At 46.2% G+C, this 22761-nt stretch overlaps 1 protein-coding gene across 1 annotated transcript; it reads left to right on the plus strand.

Moving 5' to 3' along the window:
* Nucleotides 1-338: 338 nt before the first annotated feature.
* On the plus strand, nucleotides 339-1443 carry LOC123101506 (histone H3.3-like). Its single transcript, XM_044522928.1, has 4 exons — nucleotides 339-410; nucleotides 599-675; nucleotides 758-848; nucleotides 1270-1443. Exons 1-4 carry the CDS (start codon nucleotides 339-341, stop codon nucleotides 1441-1443), a joined length of 414 nt encoding a protein of 137 aa, XP_044378863.1.
* Nucleotides 1444-22761: the final 21318 nt, after the last annotated feature.

The following is a 22761-nucleotide window of genomic DNA, read 5'->3' on the forward strand; positions in this document are numbered from 1 at the left end:
GATCAGGACTTTCATCTGAAGTGGAATTCTATCTTGGGTCTGATCTTTTGAATGAAAAGTTTTAGTTAGAAATACACTGCTTTCTATCTGAAGGGGTGTATAGCTGTGTTGTATGATGTTGTTAGTTTTTGATGTACAAAATTTTGGTAGGTATTCTAGGCTGATGATTGTTGGGACTCTATAGTTATTGAATGGATTTGCTAGCAACAAGGTGCCAGGCACAATTTACTGGTTATGAGAAGACTATAGTTGTGTTATTGTGATATTCAATTTATAGAATTTTCAATTTATAGAATTGACTATGTTTTTTTTGCTTCAGGTAAACCAATGTTTTGCTCATGGATCGTACTAAGCAGACTGCTCGTAAGTCCACTGGAGGAAAGGCTCCTAGGAAGCAGCTAGCCACCAAGGTTTGTGACTGCAATATTGATAGTTTACCTATGCCATGTCTTTATTTATGGTTTAGGTAAATTGAACTGGGTATAATTTGAACCTCAACCTTCATTGCCAGCTTATGACCAGATATCCTACTGATGTATATGGACTATCATGGTATTATTGTTAATTTGACCATGTGCTCTACTTTGCTTTTTGACAGGCTGCCCATAAGTCTGCTCCCACAACTGGAGGAATGAAGAAACCTCACCGTTACCGCCCTGGAACTGTTACTCTTTGGTGTGTAAAATCTTCCAACCTATTCTAGCATGTGTTATAGTTTGTTTTGAAGTATTCTCAAATTTTGTGCTTGACTTTGCAGTGAGATCCACAAGTACCAGAAGAGCACGGAGCTGCTCATCAGGAAGCTTCCATTCCAGAGGCTTGTTAGGGAGATTGCCCAGGACTTCAAGGTGATCACTCAACTTGTGCACTACATTGTGATGCTCCTGTTGTGTCAACTCTTATAGTATGATGAATCAAGTAAACTAAAAGCACCATCCTGTGTCTGCTTTTGCTACTGTTTTTAGTGATTGTTTGGAACCGCTAGCTCTAATTTAACTTACTTCTTGTTCCCTTGTTTCTGCTGTCAGTATTCCCGTGGCAATTTAGGTAACTATAGTAATACTATACAAGAAACATCATTGCATTACAAGTTGGGTTTGAATCTACTTGTGAGCAACTGGGTGCACCCATTCTAGAAAATGATATGTAGATTTGCTTCACAGAACTGATATAAAGGCATCTCAAGTTACTTAATAGTTCCTTATCACAGGCCAACAATGCTATTGTGAGTACAGAAACCAATCTTGGTACTTTCCTATTTGCATGTAGCCCCCTCGCTCGCGTACTGTTGCTGCTGCTCCTGCGCATACTGCTGCTGCTCGCCAGATGCCGCAGCTACTCACTGCTGCTGCTACTCTTGCACTGCTGCTGCTAATGCTACTCATTATGGAATTCATTATGGAACTTGGTGCAGTGTACCATCAGTCACAGCTGCTGACTTAGCCAGTTAGGTAGTAGTACATGACAGTGAACGGCTCAAAAGTATTCTGTGTTTGATGCATGGCCTATCTTACTTCGTGCTTATACATTCTATTCTGTACCTAACTTATATTGGAAGCTGACTATTCTGTAAGATGGATCTAACCATCATTAAGTGCACAAGTTTTCAGGATAATTCGCAACTGCATTAAAAAATTCTAGTGGGAGTTATACATGTTTTCTCATGATAGATTGATCTAGACTGAAACATGATTTTGCATCCCGTTTTCCATCGACAAATATACAAGTTATACAAGTTATATCAGCAAGTTGCTGTACGTGTTAGAGAAGTCAGTGTTGATTTATTTGTTGTTCTTTTTTTCTTTCTAATTTTTGCATGAGAGCAAACTGGTGTAGCTAGCTGGACTATGCAACCAAGAATCAGGAAGTAGCATATTCAGTTTTGCTAATAGAAAATAAATGTATAAAAAACTTTAAAAACTGCATAATAAGTGCTTGTTCATGTTTGGTCTTCTCTAAACTTTGTTTGTATGATTGAGGGCAAATTTACTTGGTTCTTTTCTCTAAACTGTGCTTGGAACATTCGTTTTTATGATCTAAAATTGCCTTCCTGTGATGATGCAGGTGCCCAGTTTGTGCTCGCTACCGAAGGAGCTCCATGTTGAAGAAGATTGAAGACACTTGTAGAGCTACAGGGTTAACACCAGGGCAGCTTGTAGAGCTTGTAGAGCTTGTAGATGTATAGAGCTTGTAAATGTATCACGTGTAGAGCTTGTATATGTTAGAGCTTGTAAAGTATATGTTATTTGTACAATAGGAGCTCTGTACTGAATCTGGCTGATAATATTTGGAGTATTATGTGTGTGTTTTGTTTGTGCCAATTTAAATACTGGTTATTTATTTACTGTTAAATTGAAATATGAAGAATATGAACTTGCTAGCTGGGACCCACATACCTGAACCTGACATCTGGGACCCATTTGACTAGTGGACCTTTTTTATATTACAAAAAAACTAAAACTTTCTAGCGGAAAAGGCCACGACCCAAAAATGAGAAGGCTTAATTGTTGGGCTTGGCCCATCTACCTAGCCAAAATTAATAAGAGAAAAAACACAAATAGGCCGAATTGTTGGGCTAGGCCCATGTAGAAAACTGAATTGGACCGGGCTGAATCTTGTGCCACATCAGCTTGCCATGCTGGATGCCTACGTGGCCTGGAGAGGTTGCTAGTGACCAAAACGCCACAGTGGACATATTTTGGTCATAAACGTTTGCGACCATTCCAGAAGAAAGGTCGCTATAGTCAGTTTATGATGCCCAGCTTTTGACCTTATGTTTTTGGTCACAAAAAGGTCATAAATGGAAATTTGTGACCATTCAGTGACCAATAGTGGTGGTCATAAGTTGACATATTTCTTGTAGTGTACAGTGTACACTATATTTTTTCCTTCTCTTTTTATAACTATAACTGGGTCTTTTCTCTCTTAACGAACTGAAATATTTTTTTAAATAAATTTATATTTTTAGTTTATTTAATGCTTTAAAGCACCATAAAAGCTTATTTTGAGTGTGTAAATTCCTATCATTTTGTTGTCATGGAGCTCCAAATATTGACATTATTCTTCCATTTCCCTGTTCTTAATTTCCAGATCTGGACTTTGTTGTCGCTTATCTATTCTCACATCCATTTTTAGCAGTTTCACAAGGATGCATCCATTCTTATATGGGGAACCAGATAACAGGGAGTAGAGCAGAGTGCCAACCTCCTCCAAGGAAGACGACTATTGTGTGTGACCTCAAGCAATTGTTAGTTAAGATTGGTAACAATAACTGGAAATCCTATAGATTGCTTTTGTTTTGCAATTAGCGGGTTTGAAGATTGCTCTAGGCACAAGAATAGTGGAAGCTTAATTATGTGTCAGTACCTTCAGGTGCTGTTTTATTTCTCATAGTGTCATTGCTCTTTACGTAGAGACATAGGGTCTTCCTTATTCTTAAATCATTTTCCTTTGCAACATTTTTTTTCCAAGGTTGTGATAAAAATGGAAGAGGCAAACCTTCTACAAGCCATCATAAGCTATTATATGATCTTTTTATACATGTCATGACATTCAAGGAAGCGAATGCGCTCATGAGGTTGTCATTTGTTTATTTCCGTACTATGTTTTTTCATAGAATTATAATTGTAATGTGGGCCTATGGTCATATTTTATATCAAGATGAATACCCGATAATCCAAAAAGTTTAAGAGTAAAGCGAACTCATTAATTGTACATTTTGACCTTGGCGTGTGCCATTATGTTGCCATCGGGTGGTACCACTCGGATGTTGGCGTGTGGCATTGATGGATGTTTATATGGACACACGAAGTTTCTTTTCCATTGCAACGCACGTGCTACATTGTTGGACATTTATATGGACACACGAATTTCTTTCCCGTTGCAACGCACGGGCATATGTGCTAGTGAGTACATATAGAGCAAAATGAGTGAATCTACACCGTAAATAAATACTCCCTCCGTTCCTAAATATAAGTTTTCTTAGAGATTTCAAATGGACTGCCACATATGGATGTATATATAGACATATTTTAGAGTGTAGATTCACTCATTTTGCTTCGTATGTAGTCACTCATTGAAATCTCTAGAAAGATAAATATTTAGGAATGGAGGGAGTACGTATTAAGTTATCTCGTTTTCCTCTCCGCCTTGGTCGTGGTGCACAATATTGAGTATACTATTACTGACTAGTCTATTTTTGACACACATTTATGTTGATATAGCTTGAATGCCAACGAGGGAGAGGGTAGCGGTTCCCGAAATGTTGATCGGTCAATGATGCCTCCACATTCAATTAGCATGCCGAGGTAAGTAATTGGAGAAGCAGAATGGAGCCAGCACGATGTGAATGCAACACAGTTTGGAATCTCATATAAAGGCGCTGTGGCACCCCGATCCGCATGGAGTAGGGGGCCTTCGTACGTCAGCCCAGGATAACACCTGACGCATGACAGGTCCATAATACAGCATTCCAGGTACAAGAATATTCATCAAATATATGTATATGAGATTACATCATTAATGAATACAATTATCTGGCATAGCCCCAAGGCCAATAAATGACAGCGGATGTTTGATTGAATGGCGGCGGAAGTCTTGGTTTGGCAGCATAAGCACTCTGGCTAGGCTCCACAACTCACATGACTGGCAAGGTTACGGCCTAGCATGACGGATGAATCGAACAGTACGGGTATGACCTACAAAACTGGCATGACACGCCAGGTCAATACATTGAATGTACTTGCAAGACAACCAAATACATAGCATCCGAACAAGCAGAAGACAAAGCAAGAACCGAGCCATGCAACAACCTATCTCATATTAATTACTAAGCATGGCATGATAAAGATCAACTAAACATGAATGAAATCATATTATCTGCTAACATGGCAATAACATGGCATATCAGATCATTCTTCTAACATGACAAAGGTAAAACATATCATATCAGCTCAATCATGGCATAAATTAACATATCAATCAAAGCATGGCATAGCATCATGAAATTATGCTGAAAATAAACTACCTATAATATCCAATGCAGCCATAGCACATTAAATTTATGTAATCATCTTCTATTCTATCATGGTTCTTTAAATGCAAATAATGATATATTACTCATGCAATGTAACCAAACTTGTACACCGAGTCCCTCAGACTCTCTTATCAACGGGTTGCCTCGCAACCGAACAGTGATCTTTTTGGCGATCACAACCAAACCACCATCATGGTCCTAACCAGAGTAACTCGTGATCATTACGGCGATCACCACCAAAACATGATAGAACAGAAGACACCCCGACCACTGTCGTGGTCAACTCCCACTCGGGGACACTCCCACTCGGGGGCTGGTACCAAAAATCTCAAAAACGAGCACACAAGGTTATGTCCGCTTACCTGATCAGGGTAAGCACGCCCATAACCTTCCCTAGGGGGAGGCACCGGCGAGAGGCACGACAATAGCTCTCATTAAGGCCTTCCCATAAAGGCAAATGTGGCTGCACTGAAAAAGTTCGATTTGGCGGCACTATGACTCGATCCATCCATGACGGAGGAGGTTTGTTATTATTAAGTAATTTTAATTCCTTCTCCATCATCATGAACATATTTAACATGAGTGCAACAATGAGCATGCAGCATACAAATGCATGAACAAAATATCAAACTCCTCAAGTGCACAACTATAACATAAAGAACACGACAATAGCATATCAACGGTGCATTACAATCCTCATATCATTTTATAATGATGACATGTAAGTAAAGTAGAGTAGTGACATGGAATTATTAATAATAACGTTCTAATTAGCATGGCAAAAGATATTATGAAAACACAAGCATGCAAGACAGCATAACGGAATAACTGCAGACGAAAACGATATGAAACAACTGCAACTACACACACACACACAAGGTGCAAGAAAAGTCAACATGCAAGTTCGGGGCTCATGATAAGAGGTTGGCTTGCCTGGGGGTCGACAAATACTCCGGGAAGAAGTGAGAAACGATCGCGGAAAAATTTGCCGGAAACAGTTCTCTCTCGGAGGGGCTGTTTATGGGCAAGGGCAAAAAGTCATTTTCACTGTGTGAAAATATTATGAAAATGACGTCAACGGAACGGGCTCGACGAAACGAAGACGTCGGCTTTGGATTCACCTGATTCGGAGTTACGGGTAAAAAGATATGACTATTTAACTATGAGGGACCAATCTGTAAAGAAAATCATTACAAACGGGGCCCTAGCATAAAAACAGATTGCGTCTTTCCCAGAAATACACTTTCCAGAAAGGAAAGCGCATTTTTTCCCAAAGGCGACAGAAAGTATGTTTTCAGAAAATGAAAACGCCTTTCTCTCCGAGGCACGGCGAAGTACGCTTTCGGTGATTGAAAGTGCACTATCTATAAGTACGCTTTCGCGTACGGAAAACGGCTTCGCGGCGGGGCGCGTCCACTTATCCAACGTGGTGCTCCCCGTCTCGCCAACAGGTGGGGCCCAGAGACAGGGTCAACGCGGGCGGGGCCCGCCTCGCCTTCTTCTTCCTCATGCTCGGGGTCGAGCGAGGCAGCGGGAGGGGATGGCCCCGACGGCGATCGCCGGCGTGTCCGGCCACCTCTCGCGACGGCCGACCTACCCATGAGATCAGGAGGACGAGGTGCATCTCCTGGCGGGCTCTGTTGCCGGCGAGGAGCGCGGGAGAAGAAGCTGCGGGGCACGCGGTGGAGAGGGACTTCGGGCTCTGGTGGGCATGGGGTTCTGGTGGGGGAAACGGAGGGGCGAAGGGTCGGGAATGGTCGCCGGAGTGTGGCGCATCTATCCAGGATGCACACGGGGTGCGGGGGAAGGGCCACTGGCAGGGCTGGCCAAGGGGATCGGCGGCGGCTATGACGACAGAGGAGGTCAAAGAGGGGCTCCGAGCTCGAGGAGAGGCTCGGGGAGGGATGATGTACTGCGAGGGAGCACGGGGGCTTGCTTATATAGTCGCGGTAGGGCTCGAGGAGGTGGCACACGGCGTGCGACATGTCCGCGCGTCGGCGACGGCGCAGAGTCCGTAGGCGCGGCCAAGGCTCACGGGCAGCGGCGAGAAGACGACGAGCAGGGTGAGGACGAGCGCCAGAGCGTCACGGAGACGAGGAAGGCATGCAGACGAACAGAGGAAGAATACATCAGGGAGGAAGACGACGATGCATAGGAGCACACTATTCTGGTCATTGGCACGGCTCACGGGAGAAGAAAACAAGGGGGCAGCGGTCCAGAGGGAAGAGGACGTCGAGGGGGAACTATTGGGCATTGATGGCGAGGCCAGAGGCGGTCGGGGCAGCGATGCCGACGACAACAGTGGCTAGACCACTGTTTTGGCTGGTTACACGTGTGGTCACCACTGGCATGGTGCGCTCTGGGTTTTTTACTGAGATAAGATCATGTCTACCGCGTAGTCCTTCTAGAGTGGAGTGTTACCATGGTGAAAGATCGGGCAGAGACAAATGGAGATGAGTGAAACAAGCTACACAAGTTAACTATTGCAAACTTTACCACACTCTAGAGATTAAACCAGAGAGGGTAAATGGTAAACTTGATGTCTGGGAGGCTTGGGGTAGACTATGGTCCTGGGAGTTTTGAGGTAATTTGGCCAACTATTTACCATAGTTGCTATACAACCACCAAAACTGACCCAGAAACTGAATCATGGTGAAGCACTCACTAGGAGTGATGGATTAGGCTATAACTTGGCAAAGACTGATGATTTGAACATATCATGATGCTGTAAAAAGTTCATACCAAATGGACTCACCAAAATGGTACTTCCTTCACAGCTATCAATTCTGTCCAAAAACTTCAGAAAAATCCTCAGGGAAAATGGCTAGATGAAATGAGCCACAATCTTGTGGAGATAGAACATATGACTAGGATAAGGCCTGGGAAAATTATCAGCCATAATGGAGCAAGATAAAATACACTTGCTTCACAAACTGAAAATGTGGGCAGAAAAAAAGAATTGCTCCTGTGCTCACATAGTTCAATGGAATGAGATGAATCTTGGAGGAGTGGGATAATATAATCATTAGAGACTAAGGGTATAGTTTCAGCTCATTTTGATCATCTATGAGGATACTTCCTTCACAGACAAGCAAATCTGAACAGAAACTTGAAAAATTGACAAGGAAGATTGGATAGATGGATCGAGCTGATTTTTGGTATCCTGAGGTGGTTTGTCATTGTTAATCACCCTGCCAAATTATAGCTCAATTGGTGTTAGGAATAAAGCACTCCCTTTGCAAAATTTTAGAGAAGGCAGAAACTAGCATTGGATCATGTGCCAAATTTTTGAACTGAGGAACATGAGATTAGGATGGAACTAGTTAATATATAGGAAGGACAAGCTCCACAATTTATGTGGGAATTTTCTCTGCTATAAAAATAGTAGTTCCTTTGGAAAATGGCAGAAATGCAATATTGGCATTAAATAGGAAAAGACAATTTTCCTTATTTAATTATGGCCAATACACTTGCCAGAGCTTGGATGGCTAGCTATGCCTTTCGATTTTATTCCTCAGAAAGGCAAGAAAAGTAATAAATCATAATTCAAAAATATTGCATTGGACTTGGCAATATTTTTGCATATCCAAGGTTCAGAAAGATAGGGTGAACTCTGGAAACAATTCGGAGGATCAACAGATAAAAAGAAATGATAGCTCCTTTGTAACCACAAAGGGCACCTTTAAATTCCACAAATTTGGAATTAGGGTTTGAGAGGGTTTGGGATGATGCAAATGAGGTCTTGCCCACTGAAAAAGACATGAGCAAGATTTTTAAAGGTTGAAAATGGCAAAATTTCTCAGAGTCATCCAGCAAACTCAGGAGAAAATTTTAAAAATGAGTGTCAGGAGAGAATAACAGCACAAAAATTGATAACCCAATTTTGGGGCTGTTACAGGCGCCCCACCACTCCAATCCATCTACTCTTAGTCTCTGTGCAACACTAACCAGAAGCCACAAGCACCCATGGCGTCGATGGACGCGAGCGGCAGTCGGCTGTGCCAGATCGTCCAAGATGCCGGCCTGCGGCTCCACACCACGTAGCATTTCCAGACGGTGCTGGCGACCGCCGATGTCATAGCCCTCATCGACGCCGGCTTCACCTCTTGCATGTACGAGATGATGGTCCGCTCCATCCGCAAGTTCACCACCGTTAAGAAGCATGCGGACGACGTTGCTGTACTACTTTAGCCCGCGCGCCTAGGCTCCTCATTGCCTGTCACTCTCATCGACCTCCAAGGTGACGAACTCTTTGAAGTACAGGTGGCCCTACAGCTGTCGGAGGTCGCGACGAAGAATTGGCACCTCGAGGCCGCGCTCGCCGCGCAGCGCCTCGCCATGCAAGACATCGTCGACCTGCACATCCACGTCTACGAGGAAATCGTCTACTTAGGCCAGTACAAGGCCAGTGAGGACAGAAAGACGTTGACCTTCTTCTAGCGGCTAGAATATTTGGATGCCATTGTTCAGAAGCACGTCGACCTAGCCAAGAAATCCGCTGCTACTTAGCCGCTGTTCGATGGGCCGGCGACCTGAGTCGAGGAGGTGGACGTCCTCGATGGATGCGTCTTTCTTCTTGCCTCATGTAACCAGCACGGCATCGCCTCTTGGCCTTAATTTTTTATTAGTGTATGGCATTTTTATTCCAGTCGTAAATGACATGTGTAATCCCTTGCTCTTATTTGGCGTTAATTATTTGTGGTATAATTGTCTTCGTCCTCGTGTACTACGTAGGTCCTGGTTTATTTGTCCCTTTTATAATTAGTGCTAAATTTTGATCAAAGATTTAACTGACAAAATGTTAGTGCATGTCAACAAAAATTATATCGTTTGATTTGTATTTGAACATAGTTTCAATGATATAAATATGGTGACATGCATGAACCTTTTGTTAGTCTAATTTATGGTCAAAATTTGGCACAGTTTACGATGGGGAGCAATAAACCAGGATGGAGGTCGACTGGTCCATCACCATCGTATTTTGTGTCTAATTTTGACTTCAGCGACCCAACCTACATGGAGGGAGTACTGTATATATATTGGTGTGACAACCAAACTTATATATTGAAAACTAGGCGTTACTTACATGTCACGAGTTCAAAACAAGAATGTGGAACAAGTACAGCATGCCCGGCACGGGTTAGGATGCTCTCAAGTAGCGCACCATGCAGTACGGTCATTGCTGTGTGGACCCGGCCCTGCATGTCATCTGCACTACAGCACCATACAATACTGCAGAGGATCCTAACCACAGGTTGCCGTTCGCGTCGCACCAGCACACGGTCTATCCGGCACGTCGCTCAAGCTAGGGAACGCTTGTTGTCTTAGCATTTTCACTGTCAGGTGGGGCCACAGTTGAGAAAACCGACTATTGGCAAATCCCCACCCCACCCACTACGCGTCGGTTGAGTTAGAATTGGGAGAGAGAAACGAGGGAAAAGAGCTAGTTGTAGCACATACACTGTTGTGAGATGGGACTCGTGTTGATAGAATAGGAGTACCGAGTACTCGTACCTCCTTTTCTTAGGGAAAATGTAGCCGTGCGTCTAGTACCACTAGTTGGGTGCGTGTGACCTATACCAATCATCACTTTAGGTCTCCTTGTCGAACAACAGCTACCCTTCATAGTACATATTTTTTCACGCACTTATCCTCCTATATGTACTCTTAGGCTATTTCCACGTGCTTTCTTTCGCCGACATGTGAGACATAGAGCATCTGGGTCGTAGTGCATGCACGACTCGGAGCATATGCAACCATGTGATGTCTACTACACAACCTTCTTCTTGTAGACGTTGTTGGGCCTCCAAGTGCAGAGGTTTGTAGGACAGTAGAAAATTTCCCTCAAGTGGATGACCTAAGATTTATCAATCTGTAGGAGGTGTAGGATGAAGATGGTCTCTCTCAAGCAACCCTGCAACCAAATAACAAAGAGTCTCTTAGTGTCCCCAACACACCCAATACAATGGTAAATTGTATAGGTGCACTAGTTCGGTGAAGAGATGGTGATACAAGTGCAATATGGATAGTAGATAATAGTTTTTGTAATCTGAAATAATAAAAACAGCAAGGTTGTTGGGGATATCACTACTGGGCGTAAACCGGCCTATCTGGGCCGGGTTAACTTCGTCAGTAGTTAACTATGTTAAAGCCCAAGAAGGCAGATGAGGGCTCAAGGCCCATAGCCGGTTCAAGGCCGGTAGCCGTAAACCGGCGTTGGTATGTAGCTTATATTATAAGTTAGGAATAAGTAGAGACCGAACCGGATACATCTATGAGCCGGTATAGGGACTCTGTGAACCGACGGGCGTCACCCGTGTATATAAAGGGACGACCCGGCGGCGGTTCAAGGACAACAGACAACAATTCAAGACTTAGGCGAAGCTTGTTTGCTCCTTAGTCATCGAAACCCCATCAATTCCATCACAACTAGACGTAGGCTTTTACCTTCATCGAAGGGGCCGAACTAGTATAAACTCTCTTGCGTCCCTGTGTCCGCTTTAACTCCTTCAAGCTAACCCGTTGCGATGGCTTCACGACAAAGTCCTTTCACGAGGACATCGGCCATGACAAAACCACGGCAGTTGGCGCCCACCGTGGGGCTATCGCACGATGGTTTCAAGTTCTTGGAGGGCCGCTTTGAAGGACTCGAGGGCTACGCTGTGGGCTGGATGACTAAGAGTCGTCGCGGCAAGCTCTACATCGATGATGCAGGCTGGGGCCCCGAGGCCGGCTCAGTTGAGTACGGGTACCGGGTCCCCTTCGGTGGCATACACGTTTTCATCGGCAAGATCGGTGAACCGGGCCCTGAGCCGGACATCTGCACCGACCTCGTCGAAACGGCCCAGCGTGCGCGGTCCGCCCGGGTTAAACCGGTCGTGAAGCGTGCCTTCGTGGGAGTCATCCATGGAGGAAGTTGCGAGGATGGATCAGAATCTCGCGGCGAGACCGTCGTTTATTCCGGTGATGAGTCATCAACCGGAGAAACCGAATCTCTATATCAGCTACAAGATGGCCAAATTGGGGACTGTTCCGATGGCGACAGTATTCTGGACCCCTCTGATCTACCCAACCGAGTTGGAATATTCATGGTCGGCACACAAGCAGCGCTTCATTCTTCGACCGCTGCGCCAATGACCTCCGGTTCAGTAGCGGCGCCGGCTGCTGGGGCAGGAAGCTCTGTACGCCCGCCGGCTCAAGTTTTATCAGATCTATTTGATGCATTGGTCGTGCTTATGGCAGAAGTTAACCCGGCGGATCAGGACGTCCACAACGCGGAGATTGCAAAGGTGAAGGAACAGATCACCCAAGCCAAGGCGGACCTGGCATCTGAGAATGCCAGGATGACAGCAGAGTGGGCCGCTTTAGACGCACAAGCCTACAGGCTCATGTTGGACCAGAACGCGTCGCATGAAGTCATGAAGATGAAGTATCGATCCCGTTTGCCTTCGGTTTTCGAAGCCAGAGACCTTTTCAACACCCCAGGAGCAGGAACCAGTGACCCGCTGGAGGGAAACCAGGCGGAAGCTCCTGGGACCGGCGCGCCGGTTCAGCCCCGTCTGATGGATCTGCCTCGTCAAAACACTGTTATACCTCAGGCTGTTTCAACACCTCCGGGTCACTACTCCAATCCGATGGACAATCTCGTTGTCGCTGCTGCACGGCTGGAGGCCATTCCAATTGAAGGTGACTCGCCACAGGCGGTAGAGACGCGACGGGTCAAGGAGCTTCTTGGGACAGCTTTGGTCCAACAGGAAGCATACTCGTACAGCCGCGACCGAATCCACTCGACCCCTCGTCCAAGCCGGAGCTATAGCAGGCGTATGGATGAACCAGCAGTATCAAGTAATGAACAACGTGGAGCACCCCGCGGCAACAACCCGGCGGGTAGTGCTGATAACGCTCAGGAAGTAGTGGACCAGGCCCGAGCGCGCAGGGAAGCCGAGTTAGCTGCACAGTATCAGGCTCGGCAGCTTACGCCGGTTTGTCCAACTATCTCGATCGAACCTGGTGTTACTTCTAGTTCTTTGGGGGTACCTTGCCTTGTCCCCGCTTTACGCAATGTGCGCCTGCCCAAGGATTTCAAAGGCCCGTGCAAGGTACCAAATTACACGACGAATCAACCTCCAGAGACATGGGTGGAGAGCTATGAGATGGCCATGGAAATGCTTGATGTGGATGATGCGGCATGTGCGAAGTACTTCACCATGATGCTCGAAGGAACGGCCCGTACTTGGTTAAAAAGCTTACCGGCCAATTCTATCAGTTCATGGGACCAATTACGAGCCCGGTTTATCAGTAATTTCAAGGATACATGTAAACAGCCTATGTCGATAGTGGACTTAGCTGTCTGTGTTCAAGAGGAAGGAGAATCGACGACTCATTGGGTGCGCCGGGTCTCGCAGGTTCTGCATTCATCAGACCGCATCAACGCTGACACCGCTGTTATAACCCTAGAAGGAAATTGCCGGTTTGGGCCCCTAAAACTGAAATTAGGACGGATGAAGCTCCATTGCACTGATATGGGGACCCTCATGGTTGCCTTGGTAAAGTATGCTGATTATGATAGTACCAAGGATCCCGAGTCTGATGACGACAAGACAGGGAAGGGAAAGAAGAACAGCAACTCTAAGGGTCAACATCACCACTCGGCAGGTAACGGTAACGGAGGCAAGCGTAAAGCGGATGGCAACATGGACTTCGTGGCTAATACCAACGCACAGGACAAGGGTCAGCGACGCAAGGGTAAACCGCCAAATCGCAGTGGAGCACCTAACGTTAACCCGGACCGCTTAAATTATCTATTGAACCAGCCCTGTCCAAAGCATGGGACGAAGGAGGTGCCAGCAAACCACCTTTGGAAGGATTGCTTCATTATGAAGGAGTCCAAGAATTCTAATGCGTTCCGGTATGATCATGGCTCCGGTGGTGGCTCAGGATCTGGGCCGGGTTACGGTGGAGGAAATTCCGGTTCAGGATTTAATGGTAATCCGGGCGGACATAACAATCAAAATAATCAGAACAACCAGGATGTTACAACCAGCAGCAGCAACAGTCGGGTTACCAGAGCAACCCAAAGCAGTTGAATAGTGGGCAGTACCATGTCTTCACCACTAGCTTGGACAAGCGAGACCGGAAGGTTCAGAGGCGGGCAGTCAACTCTGTTGAACCGCCGTGCCCCGTTATCTACGCTAGTCTGAACAGCCAATCATATGGAGCAGAGAGGATCACCCTCCCCAGGTTGATAATCCGGGTCAGTTGGCTCTGGTGGTGGCGCCTCAGGTGGGAGGTTACAAGTTCACCAATGTGCTCATGGATGGAGGGAGCAGCATTAATATCTTATACTATGAGACCTTCCGTCGTATGGGATTAACAGATAAAAATCTCAAACCGTCCAATACGGTGTTCCACGGTGTGGTACCTGTCAAGTCAGCATATCCTGTTGGTAAGATAGCTCTGGAGGTGGCCTTTGGAGATGATCATGATTCCAGGTTGGAAACATTGACGTTTGAAGTGGTGAAAATCCAAAGTCCATATCACGCCCTGTTTGGGTGACCGGCCTACGCCAAGTTTATGGCACGGCCCTGTTATGTGTATTTGCAGCTCAAGATGCCGGGTCACAAGGGGACAATAACGGTTCACGGAAGCCATAAAATCGCTTTGGAGTGCGAGGAAGGAGATGCGGCCTATGGAGAGTCGGTTTGTGCCACCGAGGAGCTGAAGTATTATAAGGACAATGTTGATCTGGCGGATATGACTCCATTAAAGAAGCCAACCACGGAGCATGATCCGGCCCTGAAGTTCAAATCGGCAGCTGAAACTAAGCTTGTTGACTTCGTGCCTGGCGATTCGTCCAAGCAGTTCAGCATTAGTGCCAACTTGGATCCGAAATAGGAAAGCGCGCTCATCGAGTTCATCCGTGAGAATCGGGACATTTTTGCATGGAAGCCCTCTGACATGCCAGGTGTACTGAGGCAACTCGCTGAGCACACCCTTAATGTGGATCCTAAATACAAACCGGTGAAATAGTTTCTCCGCCGGTTTAACGAAGAAAGACGCAAGGCGATTGGAGAAGAGGTAGCCAGGCTCTTAGCAGCTGGCTTTATTATTAAAGTTTTCCACCCTGAGTGGCTTGCCAATCCGGTGTTGGTCCTTAAGAAAAATGGCACCTGGCGCATGTGTGTGGATTACACAGATCTTAATAAGGCTTGTCCAGCAGATCCTTTTGCCCTCCCCCGTATTGATCAAATTATTGATGCTACGGCGGGTTGTGAGCGTTTGAGTTTTTTGGATGCATATTCTGGCTATCATCAGATCAAAATGGCGGTTAAGGACAAGGAGAAGACGGCATTCATAGCTCCCTTTGGAGCCTTCTGCTATGTATCTATGCCCTTTGGGCTAAAGAGTGCCCAGGCAACTTATCAACGGTGTGTACAAAATTGTCTTCACAAGCAGATTGGCCGTAACGTACATGCTTACGTGGATGATATCGTGGTTAAATCAAGGGAGAAGGAGACTCTAGTTGATGACTTGAAGGAAACCTTTGATAACCTGAGGACATTCAAGATGATGCTTAATCCGGCCAAGTGTGTCTTTGGTGTACCGACAGGCAAGTTATTGGGTTTTCTGGTGTCTAATAGGGGAATCGAGGCTAATCCGGAGAAGATCACAGCCATCACCTCCCTGGCTAAACCGAAGTGTATCAATGATGTTCAACGCCTGGCAGGCTGGATTGCCGCGTTAAGCCGGTTTATCAGCCGCCTTGGTGAGAAGGCAATCCCTTTGTATCAGATGTTGAAGAAGACGGATCAATTCGTCTGGAGTTCTGCTGCTGATGAAGCATTTGAGGACTTAAAGCGGCAATTGGCCAATCCGCCTGTGCTCGCTGCTCCCATTGACAAGGAGCCGTTGCTTCTATATATTGCTGCTAACGCTCGTGCGGTCAGTGTGGCTATTGTGGTGGAGCGAAAAGAGGCAGGTAAAGAGCATCCGGTTCAATGTCCGGTCTATTATATCAGCGAGGTACTCATTGAGTCCAAGCAAAGGTATCCGCATTGGCAGAAGCTGGTATACGGAGTTTTTATGGCAAGCCGGAAGCTTAAGCAATACTTCCAAGGGCACCCCATTATGATGGTCAGTTCTGCTCCCTTGGGGGATATCGTCCAGAACCGGGAAGCGACTGGCCGGATTGCCAAGTGGGCTATAGAGCTTGGGCCGCATGGGTTGAAGTATGTGCCTCGGACGGCGGTTAAGTCTCAAGCACTTGTTGATTTCATCAATTATTGGACAGAACTGCAAGCACCTGAAGAAAAGCCGGATCACACATATTGGACCATCCATTTTGACGGATCCAGGCAATTGGAAGGCTCGGGGGCTGGAGTCGTATTAACTTCCCCACGAGGTGATAAGTTTTGTTACGTTCTCCGTTTAATGTTCCCTTGTACTAACAATGCAGCTGAGTATGAAGCCTTGCTCCATGGTCTCCGGATGGCTAAGGAGATGAATCTAAGTCGAGTGAAGTGCTTTGGTGACTCGGACCTCATGGCTCAACAAGTATCTAGCACTTGGGATTCCAAGGACCCACTCATGGCAGCATATCATCGTGAGGTGGATATTGTTGCAGGTCACATTAAAGGCTATCAGGTGGACCACGTGGACCGATGGAAGAATGAAGCGGCGGACGCTTTAAGCCGGCTGGGCTCTCAGCGCAAACCGGTCCCGCCCAATCTTTTTCTGGATGTGCTGCACAACCCGTCGGTCAAGCTCCCTGGTGAAGCGGATTTAGCTATTCCTGATCCGGAGGCTCAATTGGTGGCAGCTCTTCATGTCATTCCGGATTGGACGCTTCCTTACCTGGCGTACATGAACCGGGGCGAGTTACCAGAGGATGAGACTCTGACCCGACAGATAATCCGACGGTCCAAGTCCATGACTATTGTCAATGGCGAGTTGCATCATTGCAGTGTATCAGGGGCGTTTCAACGTTGTTTGTCTCCTGAAGAAGGCTGTGAAATTTTGTGTGAGATCCACGAAGGAGATTGTGGTCACCACGCTGGTTCAAAATCTTTGGTGGCTAAAGCATTCCGCCATGGCTTCTATTGGTTAACTGCTCCTGCTGATGCGGAGGATCTAGTCAGACGATGTGACGGTTGCCAAAAGTTTTCAAGACGTGCTCATGTGCCGGCTCAAGAATTGAGAATGATTCCAATTACTTGGCCATTTGCAAATTGGGGGCTGGATATGGTTGGGCCTTTCAAAAGGTCCAAAGATAAGAAGACCCACCTCCTGGTGGCGGTTGACAAGTTTACAAAGTGGGTGGAGGCAGAACCTGTTCCATGATGCTTAAGGCACTGGTCAACTCCTCTTTTGCTTTCGAGGTTTCAGTCTGTTGGGACTTCAGATTTTCTTGGAGATCGGCGATTTGGGTTTCTTTGTCTTCAGCTCAGCCTGCATACAGACAGTTATATGATTCAGCAAGCAGTGCAAGAAGAAGCACCAACCACATAACAAGTTATGCACTTGGCACTTGGGGGCTAATGCCTATTTGATCCTCATATTACACTTGATTATAAAGTCCCAAGATCAATACAAGTATTCAACTTGGCACTTGGGGGCTAATGGCTATTTGCTCGAATATATTCTGATGCGACGATCTCAATTACTTAAAGTCCCGGTTTAACTACACTAAGTTGAACCGGCTCTTGGGGGCTACATCAGCGAATTCCGAAGCATTGGGATTTATATTAGCAAGTACCGGTTTAATTACACTAAGTTGAACCGGCCCTTGGGGGCTACATCAGCGAATTCCAAAGCATTTGGATTTATATTAGCAAGTCCCGGTTTGGATGCAGATTTTAAACCGGCCCTTGGGGGCTAGGAGAGTTAACAAGATTGAAATATCCAAACAGGAACAAGTACGTGGAAGTTACCTCAAATTTCTCTTTCATCATATTAACCAGACCAGCTTCATAGTCACGGCTGGTGTATAGCCGGTTCAGATAGCCAGAATGGAGATCTTGGGCGTTCAAAGTGGCATAAGTTGTCAGATCGGCATTCCATTTTCCCTTGCCAATGGCAGCAAATTCTTCCTTGCTAGTGTGTCTGGATAAAGCAACGGGGTTGCCTAGCTCTGTGCGACCAATGACAGTAATAACAACCTCATCATCCTTGGCATCGCCGGTTTGCACTGGCGCAGTCGGTTTGTCAGCAGGCTGGGATGGACTGGTGGATCTTCCAAACTGGATGGGACTTATGGGCTGGTTGACAGGACTTGAGGTGTCAATAGGCCTTTCTTCAGCAATAAAGGCGTCATCTTGCTGTGGTGGATCATTGGGTATATCTTCAGGAATAGCCGCTTCAAGATCTGGTGCTTTACCCGGTTCAGGGACGGCGTCCTCCTCGGCCGCTTTATCCAGGCGAGCCTTCTTGCTCGGCCTAGGCTTGGCCCTGAAAGGAATAACAAAGTCAAAAACAGCATATGTTCCAAGGTGATGTACCGGAAATATTATGATGAGTATAGCTTACCCAAGCACCATTTTGAGCGGTGGCAGCTGAGTAGCCGATGACTCGCCAGAGGATGAGTGGGAAGTAAGCTGGTAATCGGAGTCAGATGGATTAAGAGGTTGACAAAAATAGCCCATTTTAGGACAAGCACTGACAAGCAAATTAGAGACCTCTGAACAGCGTTTCTGAACCGGACTGTTCGGTAAACCGGCGGAGGTAACTACCTGGCCGCTATGCCGGGTTGTGCGGCGAGCTTCGTGCTATTGGGTCTTCATAAGAAATTTGGGATCCAAGTAAGCAAGAGGATGAGAAAATTTAACCTTCTGGTTTGCCTGACGGATTTTTAGTGAAGGCAAAGGGTCTGAATCGGAAGAGAGAATAATTACCTCTGCAGCATCAGCATGGCTGGCTTCGGCATTATCCTGACAAATATCATCATCAATAAGGCGCATGAAAAATAAGCCAAGTGAGTCAAGCTCTACCTCAAGGTCCGGATTACCCACATCATCATCAGGGGCCGGATCAGAAGATGCAGCGGTTTTCTTCTTGTGAGCAGGCCGTTTCACGACTTTAGTCTTTGGCCGGGTTGGTCATTCCGGTTTGTCTAGCTTTTCTGGCTTCTCCTGTGGAAGTTTCTTGCTCCAAAACGGATCATTACCCTGTTTAAACAGACATTGATATTAAACAATGACCAGATATATCAATAACAGGTTCAGTAAAAAGAAAAAATCAAATTCTTACAGCTGGCGGTTTGTTGATGGCACAGAAGGGAAGCAGGCCGGTTCGAGCACAAACGTGTTCCGGTTCATTCAGCATTTTATTCACAGCCTCTGTGATTTCTTCATCGGTGAGCTGGATGTTAGCATGTCGCAGTGGGTCATCAACACTCCCAGTATACTCGCACATCAAACCGGAGCGCTGACTAAGGGGTAGTATGCCCCACGATATCCAACAGCGAGCGAGATCAACTCCTGTTAAACCATTGGCCATGAAGGCTCTGAGCTTGGACAGTTGGGGAGCGTATTTTCTTCTCTCCTTGGCAGTCAACCTTTGCGAAAAGGGGTGTGTATTGCTAAGCCGCTCCGGACGAAAGCCAGGCAAAGGATTTTCACCAGCAGGGGAGCTGTCTTTGCAATAGAACCATGTTTAATTCCACTCTTTGGGGTGGCTGTGCAGTTTGGCGTAAGGGTATGTGACATTTTTCCTTTTCTGAATAGCCACACCGCCCAATTCCGTATTGGAACCGTCAGAAAACTCAGTACGGCGGTTTAGATGGAAACAGTCTCTGAACAACTCCACTGTGGGCTCCTCTTGAAAGAACACCTCGCAGAGCACTTGGAAGTGACACATGTTTGTAACAGAGTTGGGGCCAGTGTCTTGTGGGTGGAGTTGAAAATCGGCTAAAACGTCCCGGTAAAATTTAGAACCAGGCGGCTTAAAGCCCCAGGCTAAGTGATCTACGAAAATGACGACCTCTCCTTCTTGAGGTGTGGGAGGGCATTCTTTGCCAGGGACCCTCCAATGGATGGTGTTTTTGCTGCCTAAAGCGCCAATCAGGACTAAATTGTTCAGTTGAGTCTCTGTGACGCGAGAAGGAACCCGGTTGCACTCATATACTTGCTTGGCCATGATGAAATCTACAAGATAGGTGATTCTGGTTCAAGAATGCATTGATTAAAATACACTGGTATGTACAATGTTAAACCGGAGATAGCTCTAACTAAACCGGAGTTTTATGAAGCAACAACATCTGGCGGTTCAACAAGGGGACTAATGGTATATACCGGTTTATTAATTTTTTTCTACACCAATTTAAACCACCGGATTTAAGCATTGAAACAGTTGAGATTGTGGATGGGTAAGTGTACAGAAATAGATTTCACAAGATTTCTCTACAGCGACGGATCTGAAGCAAGTTCAGAAAAGAAGGAAAATATTCAAGGTTCAGAAAAAGAACAGTACCGAATCAATGGGCAGAGATACAGGTAGATCTATGGTCTTGAGGCATGAAAGTGAGGGCGGATGCTAAAAACTACCGCTACACAGAGCAAAGGTTCACAGGTTCGTCTAAGATCTATCATATGAGTGCGAAGTAGACGATGAACACTGAAGAACTTGGAAACCCTCGAACGGATCTACGGAGGAAAAAGTGAAGAACTCACTGGAGCCGAGGAATAAACAGAAGGTCGCCGCGATGCTCTGGTACAATCAGGGTGATGCAGCGGCCAAGGTTGGAGCAGAGGTCGTCGACGGCGGCGAAGCTCCGAAGCTGGACGACGCGGGGAAGACGAAGCAGAAGGGCACGAAGGGTAAAAAGAAATGGCCCTTCGGTCCTATTTATAAGCCAAGGGACATGTGCCAGGCGCGAAAATCAAGGGACCGTGGGTTTGGAAACGAAGCTGTCGCCTCAATTGTCGCAGGCCTATTAAAAGGTATCATGGATAAGGTTCTTTATAACAGGTGACGTCATGCCGGTTTGCAACGACCAGAGAAGATGACGTCACGGCGGTTCAACAAACTACATGAAGATGTTGAAGATGAAGATTTTTGCTAAGGATTGACATGAACCTATTCAAATCAATCTGGGGCCTAATGTTGGGGATATCACTACTAGGCGTAAACCGGCCAATCTGGGCCGGGTTAACTTCGTTAGTAGTTAACTATGTTAAAGCCCAAGAAGGCAGATGAGGGCTCAAGGCCCATAGCCAGTTCAAGGCCGGTAGCATTAGTATGTAGCTTGTATTATAAGTTAGGAATAAGTAGAGACCGAACCGGACACATCTATGAGCCGATATAGGGACTCTGTGAACTGACGGGCGTCACCCGTGTATATAAGGGGACGACCTGGTGGCGGTTCAAAGACAACAGACAACAACTCGAGACTTAGGCGAAGCTTGTTTGCTCCCTAGTCATCGAAACCCCATCAATTCCATCACAACTAGACGTAGGCTTTTACCTTCATCGAAGGGGCCGAACTAGTATAAACTCTCTTGCGTCCCTGTGTCCGCTTTAACCCCTTCAAGCTAACCCGTTGTGATGGCTCCACGACTAAATCCTTTCACGAGGACATCTGCCGTGACAAAACCACGACAAAGGTAGCAAGTGATAAAAGTGAGCGTAAACAGTATTGCAGTGTGTGGAAACAAGGCCTAGGGTTCATACTTTCGCTAGTGTAAGTCCTCTCAACAATACTAACATAATTGGATCATAAAACTATCCCTCAACATTCAACAAAGAGTCATTCCAAAGTCACTAATACTGGAGAACGAACGAAGAGATTATAGTAGGGTGCGAAACCACGTCAAAGTTATTTTTTCCAATCAATCCATTGGGCTATTCCTATAAGTGTCACAAACAGCGTAGTGTTCGTACTAGAATAACACCTTAAGATACAAATCAACCAAAACCCTAATGTCACCTAGATACTCCATTGTCACCTCAAGTATCCGTGGGCATGATTATACGATATGCATCACACAATCTCAATTCATCTATTCAACCAACACAAAGGACCTCAAAGAGTGCCCCAAAGTTTCTACCGGAGAATCACGACGAAAACGTGTGCCAACCCCTATGCATAGGTTCATGGGCGGAACCCGCAAGTTGGTCACCAAAACATACATCAAGTGGCACACGGTATCCCGTTGTCACCAAAGATATCCACGACAATACATACATCAAGTGTTCTCAAATCTTTAAAGACTCAATCCGATAAGATTACTTCAAAGGGGAAACTCGATTCATTACAAGAGAGTAGTGGGGGGAAGAAACATCATAGGATCCAAATATAATAGCAAAGCTCGCGATACATCAAGATCGTATCATCTCAAGAACACGAGAGAGAGAGAGAGATCAAACACATAGCTACTGGTACATACCCCCAGCCTCAAGGGAGAACTACTCCCTCCTCGTCATGGGGAGCGCCGGGATGATGAAGATGGCCACCGATGAGGGTTCCCGCCTCCGGCTGGGTGCCGGAACAGGGTCCCGATTGACTTTTGGTGGCTACGGAGGCTTCTGGAGGCGGAACTCCCGATCTATTCTCTGTTCTAGAAGTTTTAGGTCACGTGGGTATATATGGGTGCAGGGAGGACGTCAGAGGAGCCACGGGGGTCCCACGAGACAGGGGGCGCGCCCTAGGGGGGTGCGCCCCCACCCTCGTGAGCACCTCGTGTCTCCCCTGACATGGGGTCCAAGTCCATCAGGTGTGTTTCCTTCCAAAA

Source organism: Triticum aestivum, chromosome 5A, assembly GCF_018294505.1.
Source record: "Triticum aestivum cultivar Chinese Spring chromosome 5A, IWGSC CS RefSeq v2.1, whole genome shotgun sequence".
Classification (NCBI taxonomy): Eukaryota; Viridiplantae; Streptophyta; class Magnoliopsida; order Poales; family Poaceae; genus Triticum; species Triticum aestivum.